Below are 14,255 nucleotides of genomic sequence, written 5' to 3'. Positions count from 1 at the left end.
TCTCCCCGTTTCCCGAACACCTTACCGTCCCCTTCTGGCTTCCGGCACATCGCACAGGCCAGGGGACATGCCCCCCTGGCCTGTGACTCTAGAGCTGTCCCCTGGCCTGTGCGACGCACCGTGATACGCTCTGTGCAGGCTGCGCCGTCTTCCCCACCCCTACCGGGACCATTCGTATATGACGCCGATCCACCCCCCGAGCGTGGCTGTGCAGAAACAACCTTAGATAGATTAAAGTAATCCACTTTTTTCTCCAGTTCTCAACATCATGAGAACTTAAATCATGGACACAAATGGCATACTATCTTCTTATTTTTGATGTACTGTCATATTCTTGGTGAACGCACAGAGCTGAAAGGTAGAATAGTAGACACCAATAAATAACGTCTATAGAATCAATTATGCAATCCTAAACTGAGTTACACCCTTTTCTGGGAGAAAGTCCCATTGGATTAAAGGAATTTACTTCTGCAGAGACCTGGTTAAGATTGTTCCCTTAAGCAGATTCTGCATGGGCCAAAAACAGCAGTGTGAAAACTGTGTAAAAGGGTTTAAAATGGTGTAAAAGGGTTTACACCGCTTTCATATCACTTTCACACTGCTGTTTTTTGCCCATGCAGAATCCCCTCAAGTCTCTATCGATTTATATTGTACTGGTCAACAGAACCAAACACTAGATTTAAGGAATTCAGTTAAATTCCCAACATGACTGAAAGTTGAATGGATCAGAATAAAAGAAAAAAAAAACCATATTTTCTGCTTCCTGGAACAAATAACATCAATATTTTTTATTCATGTCTCAGGTTTAATTGCAAGAAAATGGCAGTTTTAGTGTTTACATGCATTGGGGAGGAGGGTTAATACTAAATTTTATTGTATGTCACACAGAGAAAATGAGAAAAAACAGTTTCCAACGTAGTACATAAAAGGAATGGGGCACACACAGTAGAAACCTTTCTAAATTACAAATATAAGAGCTGAAAAGTTTTGTTAAGTACACAGTCATTTTCACTTCTGGTTATAAATATTAAGATTATATCAGCATTCAGCAAGAATAAGTCTTTATATAGAAAACCATGATTTAAATTTAATCTTATTGACTAGTGATCTAAATCATGATTTAAATTGTGATCTAAATCGATTTGATTGAAATCAAATCCACCCTATTTATCTCACTACAACTGTGGGAGTTTGGTTATGTTGTGAGAGAGCAACTGGCTCAGGGTCTCTCATTAAATTGCATGACAGACTGGGATTTGAACCTGAGGTCTCATGGATATGGAATCTGACACTGACCACTACACAGCATTGACTCTCATTGGTGAATTTTTTTAACATACATATCTTTCCCGCATTAGAAATAAAGAAGAATTGTCCTAAATCACTGTTGAAATAAATAAATAGTGGTCACACAGTGATATTGATAGAGACATTTTTCAGCTTAGCATTAGGGAGAATAAGTTATTTATTATTATTAACATTTGATATCTTGCATTTTCCCACAGTTCATGGTGGCTTACAAATATACAATTAAAACATTCAGGAAATACATCATAACAAACAAACAATACCAAATTCCTCCCAAGACAAATAGAACCTAATAAAGCCTAACAAAATGTAACACAATCTAATAATAAAATGCCTGCAAGCTACATTCCATTAAAAAATCTGGTGAATAAACCCATAAGGAGCCAATTCCACTCTTAGCACCACAGTCCATGTACCAATAGTAAGTAATATAACATCTGGGAGAAGAATTGTAATTTTTGTGAAAAACTAATGTCAGGTTTACCTGAATGTAACATCTGTCCTCAAACCATTTCACTCAGGAATAAATAAGATGTTACATTCTTTTTACAAACTGGGCCTGGGTTCCCTAACCTAGCTCACTTTTTCTGTAGCTACACAGGACCTGCCTATCATGTAATTTTAAATATCGGAGTTTTCAACTTCAAACTGTGGAACAGTGGAACTGTGGGTGTGGATTCAGATGCATCTGAGAAAAAAAAATACCTAAAAAACCTTATTGGAAATTTCAGGTATATATGGCATCCCCCCCCCCCAAAAAAAATCTAGAATTTTTTCAGGAAACTGGAAAAATGGTCCCAAAAACTCCAGGAAATATTCAAGATTTACTGGGAATATCTGGAGACAGTATTTGCAGGCTCCTATTGACTGTTTTTTTTTCTTTTATCGTCTTGCTGTCCCCTTTGTTTTTGTTTCTCAGGGGGTTCTATGGGCTTGCCAAGCAGCTTGTGTCAATTTTGAGTGTTTTGTCAGTTGCAAGAGGGTTTTATTTTCTTCCCCAGAGTTGCTTTGTGTTCCCTTCATGGTTTTTACAGTGTTGCTCACTGCCCCCATCCCCACTGTTTCCAATGGGAGCTAATAGGAGATGGGGACTACACCTTTGAGGGTCCATAACTTTGGACCCCCTGAACCAAACTTCACCAAACCTGGGTGGTATTATCAGGAGAGTCTCCTAAAGATACCCTGAAATTTTGGTGCTGCTAGCTTAACAATTGAACCCCTGACAGCAGGCACCCTCCAAATTTCCCCAGATTCTCCTTTTAAATCTACCCCCTTTGGCATGGACTTAAAGGGAGAATGTGAAGTCCCCAGTTTAAACATTGAAAGTGATGCTGTTTCAGAGTGAGGAATAATCCACCCCAAAACAGCATCACTTTCAATGTTGTTTTAACTGGGGACCCCAGATTCTCCCTTTAAGGTGGATATAAAAGAAGAATCTGAGCTCCCTAGTTTAAACACCATTGAAAGTGATGCTGTTTGGGGGTGGATTTGTGAGAGATGATGCTGACATTTGTTTGGTAAATGGTTTGCTGGGGGTGATTTGTGAAAGATTTACATGCTTAATACCCACTTGCACGGGCTTGGAACTGTTTCTCAGGCTAACAACCTACCTCATAGGGTTGATGTGAGGACAAAATTAGGAAAGAGAGTTGGTGGGGAGAGAGCCATGAATGTTTTGCTGGGGGTGGGAGGTGTTTTGTGAGCTGATGCAAAAAATCATTGTTTGGTCGTGGTGGGGGAGGGTTTGCATGTGTGGCCCTGGGAGGCGGGCGCCAAAGGGTTTTGTCCCCGGGCTCTAGTTTGCTTAGATATGCCTCTGTTTCTTGCTCCTAATATATTTAAAGAATTTCTTATTGTTGGTCTTGTGTTCAGCAATATGTCCTTCAAAAATCTTTTTTGCACCTCTAATTGTTTGCCTGCATTTCCTTTCTGCAAGTTTCGGTTTGCTTTTGTTTGCCTTACTTGGGCAAGCCTTCTGGTTTCTGAAGGAAGCCTTTTTTTCTTTAAGAGCTTCCTTTACCTTACTTGTTTTTTAAAATTATCTATATATATAAAAAGCTAACAGTGTTTTTTTTTATGACAGTATACCTCAGTAACTGCTGGGCCAATTCCTCTGAAAATTCCCAGCCACTATAGTCAGCCAGGCGAGAGTGTTTTTAGATGTTCACATAAGTATATATTACTGTTGTTATTTGAATGCCATTAAAGGTTTCAGTTCAGTACTGACTTTTATCTATAATTCAACTGTTTCACTGGATATTATTAACTAAACTAATGTTTTTATGATAAATTCTTTGGCACTTGTTGCAGAAGTGATTCTTTGTAGCTGTCCTTTATAAATAAAAAAAGAGTTCTTCCCATTTAAACCATGTGAAACGTATCTGTTTCTGCATTAGAATGTCCACTAAAAAGGATTCTCACCAAAATTTCCTTCACAATGATGGCTTTGTCATTCATCTTAAACAATGATTTTTAATCAGCATCCAGAATTTGATCTTCAGAGTTTTTTTGCATAGGAGAAGATATTAATGTCTCTGTACAGTCCCTCTGATTTTTAATTTTTTGAGTTTATTCTGTATACCTTTTCAAGCTTTGAAACCATCTCTTTATCTTTCATCATCATATTTGGTCAAAACCAAGGACATTTTCTTCTTGAGATTCTTTTTTGAAGGATCTTGTTCTTCTGTTACTTTCCACTTTCTAAAGGCATTTTCTCTGGTCTAATAGTCCAATTGGAGTATAGCTTGATTGTGCTTTGAGTTCTATCTGAACTGAATTAACTCCTTTTTTCAAATCTTTTTTGAGTTTATTCTGTATACCTTTTCAAGCTTTGAAACCATCTCTTTATCTTTCATCATCATATTTGGTCAAAACCAAGGACATTTCTTGAGATTCTCTTTTGAAGGATCTTGTTCTTCTGTTACTTTCCACTTTCTTAAGGCATTTTCTCTGGTCTAATAGTCCAATTGGAGTATAGCTTGATTGTGCTTTGAGTTCTATCTGAACTGAATTAACTCCTTTTTTCAAATCTTTAACTTCTTTGTTTGACACTTTCAAGTCTTCTCCCAACTGAACAATTTTCTTGAGATCTTAATTTCTTTAAATGCTTTCAATAATTCAGCCATCATTGCTGGTATGTTTCTTTAAACACTGTTTTTTATATAGTCCATTTCCAACTGTAGACTTTGCATACTTGTAGCCATGATTTTTACATTGTCTGACAGCTCCAGAATCCCAGGGACACCAACCCTTTTCTTGTTGCAGTCATTATCTGGAACAATCACAATATGTTACTGGGCAACAAGCACCCACATTAGCAACAGACTATCACTGGAGCCATTCTCGCTGTCTTTGCCACTCCCTCTGATTCAGTAAAACTTCCTTCTTTTATGGTGTTTCTTTTCCAGACTTAATCTAGCATTCCACCAGCTCCAAAGAACAATTAGCTCAGTCTTATTTTATCACTGCAAAACAGCTGTTACTCTCTAACACCTTCACTTCCAAGAATCCCCCTAAAACCAGTTTCATTTTTACTGTTGTAAACTTTAAGTCCTTTCAGAGAGATCTTCTGATTTTTACTGGGCTCATCTGCAACAGGTTTTGGACTTCTCTTATTGTTCTCTATTTTTGTCTTCATTACTTCAATGAGAGGTGCATGACTTGGATGTCGGTTCCTTAGGGAAGGCAAATACCCTGGCAGGGAAATTATGGTGATGTCAAGAACTTCAACTTCTCTACCCCTCAAATCACTATGGTAAGCATTCCCTTCCAGTGTGATCCCAACCAGAGGAGACTGACTTTGGAATCCCATGTGGATTTTTCTGGCTCTCCCCTGAATCTGGGGAGGCATGCAGCTCCCTTAGAACGGCAAAGTGGAACTTCAGATCCCGGAGCAAGTCTGAGAACAACCACCTTATGCCATGGTTAGACTGGAAGTCCATTTTACTTGTTAGCAATGGTCATGACCTCATAGCTAAACAATTTAGCTGAGCCTCTAGTACTGAGGATCTGACTAATGTCCAAGCCTTTTACAGTGATTTAACTATCCTAACTGCCCCTTTCCATTTCCTTTTTATGAGGTTCTCCATTTAAGAGAAGTTACTTTTTAAAATCAAATGTAATTATGTGAGATTTCCCACATACATATAAATTAAATCTGATACCATTGTAGTCACTATTGCCAATTAGTTTAATACATCCACATCCTGAACTAAGTTTCTGGGAGCACTACTGAGTATCTCCAACCTTCTTAGAGGTTGTGCTAAATGAATTGGTGCTGCTTTCTGCAGAAAGGTTGTAAACTGAATCAAAATATGTAGAAATTAACAATAAAGCTGTTTTGCAAAAAAAAATACAACACACTCTAGGAAACCGTTGCTCTGGTTGTGCCCCATGTCAACTCAAAAATAGCAGCAGGGAGAAGATGCTGCCCTCTCCTTTTGTTTTGTAGGGAGGGCATTCTTTTAGTAACTGAAAGGAGCATTTGCAGCTCTACAAAGTGCTGCAAGCCTTTTAATTTTGGGTGCTGTGTGATTTCCGGGCTGTATGGCCGTGTTCTAGCAGCATTCTCTCCTGACGTTTCGCCTGCATCTGTGGCTGGCATCTTCAGAGGATCTGATGATCATCTAATCATCTGATGATCATCTGATCATCAGATCCTCTGAAGATGCCAGCCACAGATGCGGTAGCGTCGGAATGCTGCTAGAATTACTGCCATAACCGAGCTCTAACACCATCCGGCAAGTGAAACGCGGCAATACCTTTTATTTTTTTTAATTGGGTAAACAAAAGACAGAAATTCCTACAGACCTACAGAAGCCACTGACTGTCTTTGATGACCACAAATTTCCCCCTCAGTGGCCTAGCCAGACTTGCCACTCTGCACATAGCCAGATGCACTCTTATGCACACTCATGGGTTGTGGGGTATAGAGGACAAGACCTTCCTATTACCCCCGAGCTTTGGGAGGGTTTCTCATGTCCCAGCTAGCCAAGGTCTTTGCCCACCTGACAAGAGAGGGGTAAAAAAGCCCCGCCCCCAGAAAAGCAACCTGCTCTTGGTTGTACCCTTTGTGAGGTGAAAGACATCATCATTATCCCTTCTTTCTTTCTTTCTTTCTTTCTTTCTTTCTTTCTTTCTTTCTTTCTTTCTTTCTTTCTTTCTTCCTTCCTTCCTTCCTTCCTTCCTTCCTTCCTTCCTTCCTTCCTTCCTTCCTTCCTTCCTTCCTTCCTTCCTTCCTTCCTTCCTTCCTTCCTTCCTTCCTTCCTTCCTTCCTTCCTTCTCCTCAGTTCCTCCTTCCTAGTCAGCCTGGGCTCCACCCCACTGGATCTCCCACACCCCACTCTTCCTTACCTTTCTTTGCCTTCTTAGCTCATCCTTGTTTCTAGCCAGCCCCACCCCTTTTACATGCTAAAACATGCTCCCATCAACGCAGCCTACCCCCTCTGTTCACATGCCTGTGTAGTCACTTAAAAAGTGAGTCGTTGTCATATGACTTGCCTTTTATATAGATATAAACTCATGTTGAACATGCCAATGATGCCCACAATCACAAGGGCAAGAACCTACAAATATTATTTTTTAAAGAAATAAAGAAAATTGTTGAAGTGGAACTAAACAAATCTTCATTCTTGTAAAGTAACTTCCATAAAGCCTTCTCACCTCAAATAATTATAAAATGGCAATTAAGCTGCTGTTGGATCCAGAATATTACATAACCCACAATGGTCCCTTAGAATTACTGCAAATCTCTTTTTAAAAAATCAGGTTTCCAGGACACATTACTAAAAGTTAGCATAACTTCATGTGGGAATATGAGAGCTTGATTTATTAAAGAAACAGAGAATCAAGTAACAGAATCCCAAGTTAATGGCTTTTCATCATGCAGAATTTTTAAATACATACAGAAACATTTTTCAAGAGGCAGACTTACCCAAAGAAGAAAAAGCATTCAAGTGCCAGGTGGTATGTACTGCTAAAACCAGAGACCCAGGGGTAATTGCTACTCACATTGTGCATTTATTAAAATAAGGTTATTCTAATATTGAAAAATTATATACAATCAAGCCACATGGAATGACAAAAGTGAAATTAGCTACCGCTGGCCAGCTCATTATACATTTCTGATGCCACCTTCACAGTACAACCGAAATTGTCCACTTCTGCTTCAGAGAAGTGTATATATTACACAAAAATGATGTGATTATTGAATCAAGATATATTGAGTAGTCAGTGGATGTAAGCTTTGTTTTGCTTCTTCTGTCCTCCAGTACTATGAAACTTTTAAAAAGCTGGTGACATTTGAGGGAAGTGCTTGGAAAGAGTAACATTTGGGAAGGCAGTTCTTACACGGGAATTGATCTCTGTAATCTAGAGATCAGTTGTAACTCAGGAGAACTAAAGGGCCCAACTAGACTTCGGTCACCCTAATTCATGGAAGCCTTATAGATAAGATGTCATTGTGCAAGGGTAGCTGCAAGCAAGGAGGTGGAAGAATGTGATATTGCCTCTCCTTGCTCTTCCATTTGTACAGTTTTTGAGATTGCAAAAGTTTTCATTGACAGAACTATTGGTTCCAACCCAACTTGTCTTTAGTCAACCTGTATGGAGACAAAAATGCTCCTAGTGACACTGCTTTGAGTCCAATGTTTCTTTTTTGGCTTTTTGTACACAGAAGGCTTCCAGCAGCTACTGCCTCACGGCGCTGGTTTTTTCTCTTAATTACACAACAGGTGTTCACCTTTTCGCTTCAGTATTGGAGCCTTTGTGCCATATTTTCCTTAAGCATTTATACAGTGAGGTTTTTTAAACCTGCCTCATTGGTGGTGTAAAATTGTATCTCTGAATTTTCTCGCTGTGAGTAACCATGCCCAGCATTGCTTGCAGCAATGAAACCATTCCTGTTTCCTTCCCATTCCCCAACATCCTTTTCTATACTTCTCTTAACCCCTGAACCATTTTGTAATTTTTTTCATCATTTCGTTTATTAATTTCATTCATTTACTCAATTTATTACCCCACCCCACCCCCGCCCCGGTAGGGCTCAGGGTGGTGAACAACAGACAAATAACACCAAAACACTAATCAAATATCAAACCAGCAAATATCAAACCAACAAATGGCAAAACAGCAGAATCAATAAACATATCCCCAAATATCAAAAAGCAAGAACATCATGCTATCAATCCTGTACTACAGGAAAAGGTCATTGTGGTTTGTTTGCACTGCCCCTTCTTTCCTATTTCCCTGCTTCCCTTCATACACCTTCCTGACTCTGTGTGCAAATCTGTACCCCCTGTGGGCTCTGTCCAGGAATCCTCTCCCAATTTCTGTGGCTATTATTACCATGTTACCATGATTGCTATGCTGAGAAAGGAAATGCTAAACCATCTCAGAGGGGCTCTTACCATGAATAGCCAACATGGTGGTCATAACTCAGCTACAATGTAAATACAAAAAGGCCCGTTTAAAACAAGTGTTGAACAGAGAGTCTGTGGCATGCAATGAGGAGTTAAAAAACAATGATCAACCAAGAAATTTAATTGCTGGTGGGAAAATGATGTAGCCAGTAGTTGCTCACTACATAACGTTGCTCTATTGCTACACTATGAGAGCAGGGTGGGTGGGTGGGTGGGGGAATGACATTGCATGGTCGATGCTTCTAAAATTATTGATACTGCGCTGGTTTGTTAGGGGGCATGCCTAAAAAAAGGGGAGAGGATACTTGGTGTAGAATGAGGTTTCACTGGCTTGTGCAGTCCATGGAGTATAATATGGCTCAAACAACCCCATACAAACAAGACAATATTGAGATTTGGGTTGTAGAAGAGATATGGAAACTGTGGGGGAAAATGGAGGTGTGGTGAATCCAAGGAACCTCTGACATCGAATTGTACAGCTCAAACATGCAAAAAAAAAAAGGGTAAAAGGTGAACAGGTGTAAGAGGCCTCTGACAAGTGAAGAATTGTCCATGAAAAAAAGTCTTTATTCCAATGAAAGTTTTCTCACTTCTCAAAAGGGAAATATTGTATTCAACTCATAGTTCTCAGAGAAAACTTTAAAATCAACATCATTGAATGCATTTTTTAAAAAAATCATCAAAAAAGCAGAGTTTTTTTGCAACTTGAAAAAAGACAAAACATGAAAGTTAATTTATGGTTGTTTATCAAGGACTGTTACCGTGTAACTAACTACCTATGTTAAGAAAGTAGCAAGAGAGTATGTCAATATCACCCTGTTCAGACACTAATTTGGCAAAGCAACAGACAGCAAGATTTAGGCAACTGCTCCCTATAGAGGTGATCCGTGGTTCCATGAAGTGCTTCTTGTTGAGTAGTGTTTTGATAGGTGAAGAAAAAAAATAATGTAGAAGATTGCTTCTAAAGAAATTGTACTTAATTACACAACATTAATAGTAAGTTAGATTATTGAACTTCCTCATATAAAGCAATTATAAAATAATGTTAAAAGGAAAATAACATTAAAAGGAAACTGAAGATATTCAGAGAAATAAAATGTATTACCATGCACAAAAACTAAAGCCATAATGTTCCAGATTTGAGAGGGTTTGTGGCAACATTTTATGATGACCAGCCACTTATGGTGTAGTATCAAGCAACTGAGTTACAATTGATTTCTCTGGCAAGTCCTTTTTCTTTCCCACGTCCTGTTGCAGGACCTTCCCTCACACCACCTGCCTCCACGTTTCAGCAAGATGAAATATTAATTATGAGCCGTGTAACTGATTCATGAAAGGAAACTAATTTTTCAAACTAAGATGTTTCTGACAAGTTCATTAACGTGTTTTGAAAGTCCACTGCCATTTAGAATAGTAATAACCATTTGCTGCTTTCTTAGGGCTTTCATATTTCAGGGCTAAAAACTACATGCCTTTCTTTGCTTTCAGGTACTTACTGTAAGTAGAAGGCTAACTGTATGATATCAGTCTCAATGCTGTCTTTAACTTGAGATTGCACCTATGTTTGCTACAATATGTTCATTGATACAAGTTTTAATATTAACTCATTTTGTAACACACATAAGACAGTGCTATCTTCAAGAAGGATTCAAAGCAGTTGCTTTACATTTCAATAATAAACTTAAACAGCATTTTAAAGTTTTAAAGAATAAGAAGAGCAATGTTTTTTCCTCAGGATTATGAAATTAACTTAATATCATTATCAAGCCAAACAACTTCTTTCAATAATATTTTTATTTTTTAAAATTAATAATAATTTTAAAAATGTGGGTTCCAAAATTTGTATTTATTATTTCTCAAGGCTGTTTACACATCAACAGTGTGAATAAAGCCACCCTTGGTTCAGGATTTTCTATCAGCAGTTTTTACCAATATGTAGCACAGAATGGCACAAGCAAGATCTCTCCTGACCAGTTAACAGGAATACAAACCAATAATATCCCACAGTAACTTCAGCACTTTACTTGAAAACAGATTCTCCTTAGAGCAATGAAACCATCCAAAAAGCACAAAGCAGTACCATGCTGCAATGTGAACACAGCATGGGGCGTTTGAAGCTTTTAGAAGCTACCTGTACATCTCTTTCTTTATACATACGCATGTATATGCATATATACATATATTCACAGCATTTTTTGTTGCTGACCATAAATTGTAAAAAAGACAATCATATTTGGAAGTAAAACCATTAAGCTATGTTTATGGAATGCTGCAATACAGCCACTGAATGAACAATAAGGAAAGCACCATACCTTTAGTAAGTCTCCTCAGAATTTGACAACGGCATTTAAAAGAGACAGCTATCATTCTTGCTTACTGCCTTCAGCAGCCAAGTATACTCAAGGCTCTGCTTTGCTGGATGCAGCAGAATCATATGAATTCCTCCCGCACATACCAGAAGAAAGGTAGTCCCAGTGGGGAGTGACAAAGCTTAATTCCTCTTGGCTGATGCAGAGATCAGTTCCATGTCATCCGGCAAAGCTGTGTCATTCAGTACCACTACTTCTGCCGCCACCCCTTGCAGCATCAGATCAATGGCTTTGAAAAAGCAATCTTTCTTTTAACAGCGGCGAAACATCAAATAGTATAAGATGCTGGCAAAGGCTCTAAACGGAGCTCTGCTACAGTCTCCCAGGCTTCTGTGCTGTGCCATAAGCTCCAGTTTCTGTTCTAGGCAAAGGGCCATGCATTTCAGCACAGTCAGGGGATTTCCCCCTCCCCCTCCCTAAATTCTTCAGATATTTAATTCTCTCTTAGTGTTGCCTACTGAAAAACAACTAGAGGAAACACATCATCCTTCTTCGACATGAATAGCAAATTATTAAACTGTTCTGCAGTTTAAACCATGCATTTCAATATGAAAGGATTCACTGATCTTCCCAGAGAGTGAGGGGGAGGGGAGATGAAAGAAAGAATGAAACCCACACACCATGCAGTAGAGGAACAGGATGGAGGGGAGCTTTTCAAGTAGGTAAAATCGTGAAGCGCAATGAAGCACAACACTATAGACACTTAGTGAGTTAGGAGATTTGCAGGAAAGAAAATGAAAAATAAGCTTAACATATACCTCTCCTTTGCTGTTTAAAACCAAATTTAAGCACACAATTCTATATTAATTGTTTATTTGGATATTTTATCCATGCAAAGCAAATGAACTTGCACTTTACATTTCATTCAAAAAATAATGTGGTGGAACTTGGCAATGACAGGTTTCCCAGCCATTGCTTGTTACCAAAGGCTTTTCTTATTGGAAGAATTCTGTTCTTAAACTTTAAAGGTTGACCAGAGATCCCCTTTATAGTCTGTAGGGGACTGCCTAGGCACAGCAGAGCATTTCAAACTTTTTTTTACATTTTATAAGTTGTGAGACTTTTTAGGTCATGGGAGGTTACTATTTTAAAGTCCATCTGAAATAAAAGCCAGAGAAAACAAAAGGTGCTCATGAGGTTAACTTGCTTAAAGGTTAAGCATTGCAAACAAAAACTGAACACTTTAAAATATCTTCAGTCATTTTAAAAGGTATCTGGAGCTTTGAAGAGTTTGTACAGAGGATAAATAGCACCATCGTTGTGAAATCACTACCAAATGTTGATACATGTTAACGTGTTACATACCAATATACATTTTCAGATGATCTCAGAGATTATAGGACTTTCCTGCTTATGGCTTTTGAGCTTAAAACCCTAATAATGAATAATGCTAAATAGGAAGGTAGTGCAGGCGCTGGCACAAAATATATTATACTGTTGTGCACATACTAGTTTCCCAAGCAGTAAGATGTTCTAGGGACTATTGCACATTTGTTAGTTGCATTTTGAGAAAAGAGCACTGGATACTGATGAGATTTCTGTACTTTTGGTTTATTTGCAAATATTGGATAGAGTGTTGAACTAGGATATAGGATCTCCAGGTTCAAATCTTCAGTCTGCCATGGAAACCTGCTGGGTAACCTTGAGCCAGTCACACACTCCTAGCCAGACCTACCTCACTGGGTGGTTGTGAGATAAAATAAGGGGGAAGGAAATTATTTAAGCCACTTTTGGGCCCCATGGCAGTAAAGGCGGGGTATAAATGAAATAAATACTAAAGAAACAAATAAATACAAGTAGAACTATAGAGGCACCAGCTCTGCTGCCCTACATCAGTTCTACAGACAGAGCAAGAGAAGTCCTGTCATCAAAATACTTTAGTCAGTTCCAGCAGTGTGATTCTCAGCACACAGACAAAACTTTGTCCACTCATGTCACATCTTCCAACTTCTGAAGGCTTCTTACTAGTACCATCCATGTCCACTAAGGGATATATATACAATATTTAAGAAACATTATTTTATGTACTGTATTTAAAGTTTGTCTTAGGTACTGCAAACAGATAATATATCCTGTACACAGTGGTACAGTGTACATTCCTTTCCCTTTGGTTCAGGACTATTTTCCTGAACCAAACAGACTATAGTATAGCCCCATTACCTTTAAAGAAACCCCCATCGAACAATTCTGTTTTACATATGGAATGACAGAATGACAGAATGGGGAATGACAGAAGTGTAAATTCAGGAAGGACATAATCATCATTTTCATTTAATATAAGGAATAATTGTATTGTATGGGGAAATTAGTGACATTTTCCACTTTCTCTAATGCCAGATTGGAGATGGGTCCATTATTTTGCATGAAGGAAAATGGCTTTCTGGCAGTGATCATAGTCCCTCCTCCCTACAAAAGACCACCCAAATGTCAAACAAATTGGACATAAGACTCTGATTTAATGGACATCTGAAGGAGGTGATGCCACCCATCTTCCCTCAATTGTATCCTGTGGGGGGAAATGGCAGGCTTTCCAGGGCAGCTATTTCATTAACTAAAGAGCACCTCCTAAAACAAATGAACATCAGTTAACCTAAGAACAGTATATTAATAACAACGAACCATCACCCCAACTGCAGAGAACACAAGCAACTTCCCCTAAGCAACTGCCTCCAGAGAAAAAGAAAAGTTAGCTACTACTAATAATCAAAATGGATGAAGCCAGTCTATGGAAGCCACAGTTCGGGTGTGGGTCCAGCGTAGAAATTCAAGGACCAGACCATGGTCTGCATCCTCCAACCAAGCAAAGTCTCCAAAGCTTATTTATAGCTAGAAATACATGAGGGGCAAAAGGGGGGAACTGTTGTGTAAAATAGATGATTGGCTAAGGGCAGTTTTCCTGATCCCTCCCAGGAATCAGATTGGCTGGGAGATAAGATCTGACATATTTCCACACTCAGACATATTTCCAAGACAAGCTATAGAGAACTGAGAACAAGCTTCCTGGCCTGATTTTGGATTTTTCCAATAATTATCTGATGAAATCATTGGAATTGGGAAACTATCAGATAAGCTTTTGCTACGTTGGATATTGCTAACCTAATTCCCTAATTTTTTTAAAAAAAACTTGGACTACCCTGTAGATTATAGTTACAGCCAGCTA

General features: G+C 38.6%; 1 protein-coding gene across 8 annotated transcripts in view; it reads right to left on the bottom strand.

Moving 5' to 3' along the window:
- GRIP1 (glutamate receptor interacting protein 1) overlaps window positions 1–14,255 on the bottom strand; it is a 275,878-nt gene that overhangs the window by 148,333 nt on the left and 113,290 nt on the right. For 2 of the 8 annotated variants that reach the window (XM_048500233.1, XM_048500234.1), the window contains exon 1: window positions 11,039–11,427. The exons of the other annotated variants lie outside the window; for them this stretch is intronic. In XM_048500233.1, coding sequence (XP_048356190.1) covers window positions 11,039–11,093 — 55 coding nt within the window. In that variant the 5' untranslated portion in view covers window positions 11,094–11,427. Of the gene's footprint in view, window positions 1–11,038; window positions 11,428–14,255 lie in introns of those variants that run through there. 8 annotated transcript variants of the gene reach the window in all.

This window comes from Sphaerodactylus townsendi, linkage group LG06 (assembly GCF_021028975.2).
Source record: "Sphaerodactylus townsendi isolate TG3544 linkage group LG06, MPM_Stown_v2.3, whole genome shotgun sequence".
NCBI lineage: Eukaryota > Metazoa > Chordata > Lepidosauria > Squamata > Sphaerodactylidae > Sphaerodactylus > Sphaerodactylus townsendi.
The sequence above is the reverse complement of the archived record's forward strand: the minus strand, read 5'-3'. Positions and strand labels throughout refer to the sequence as shown.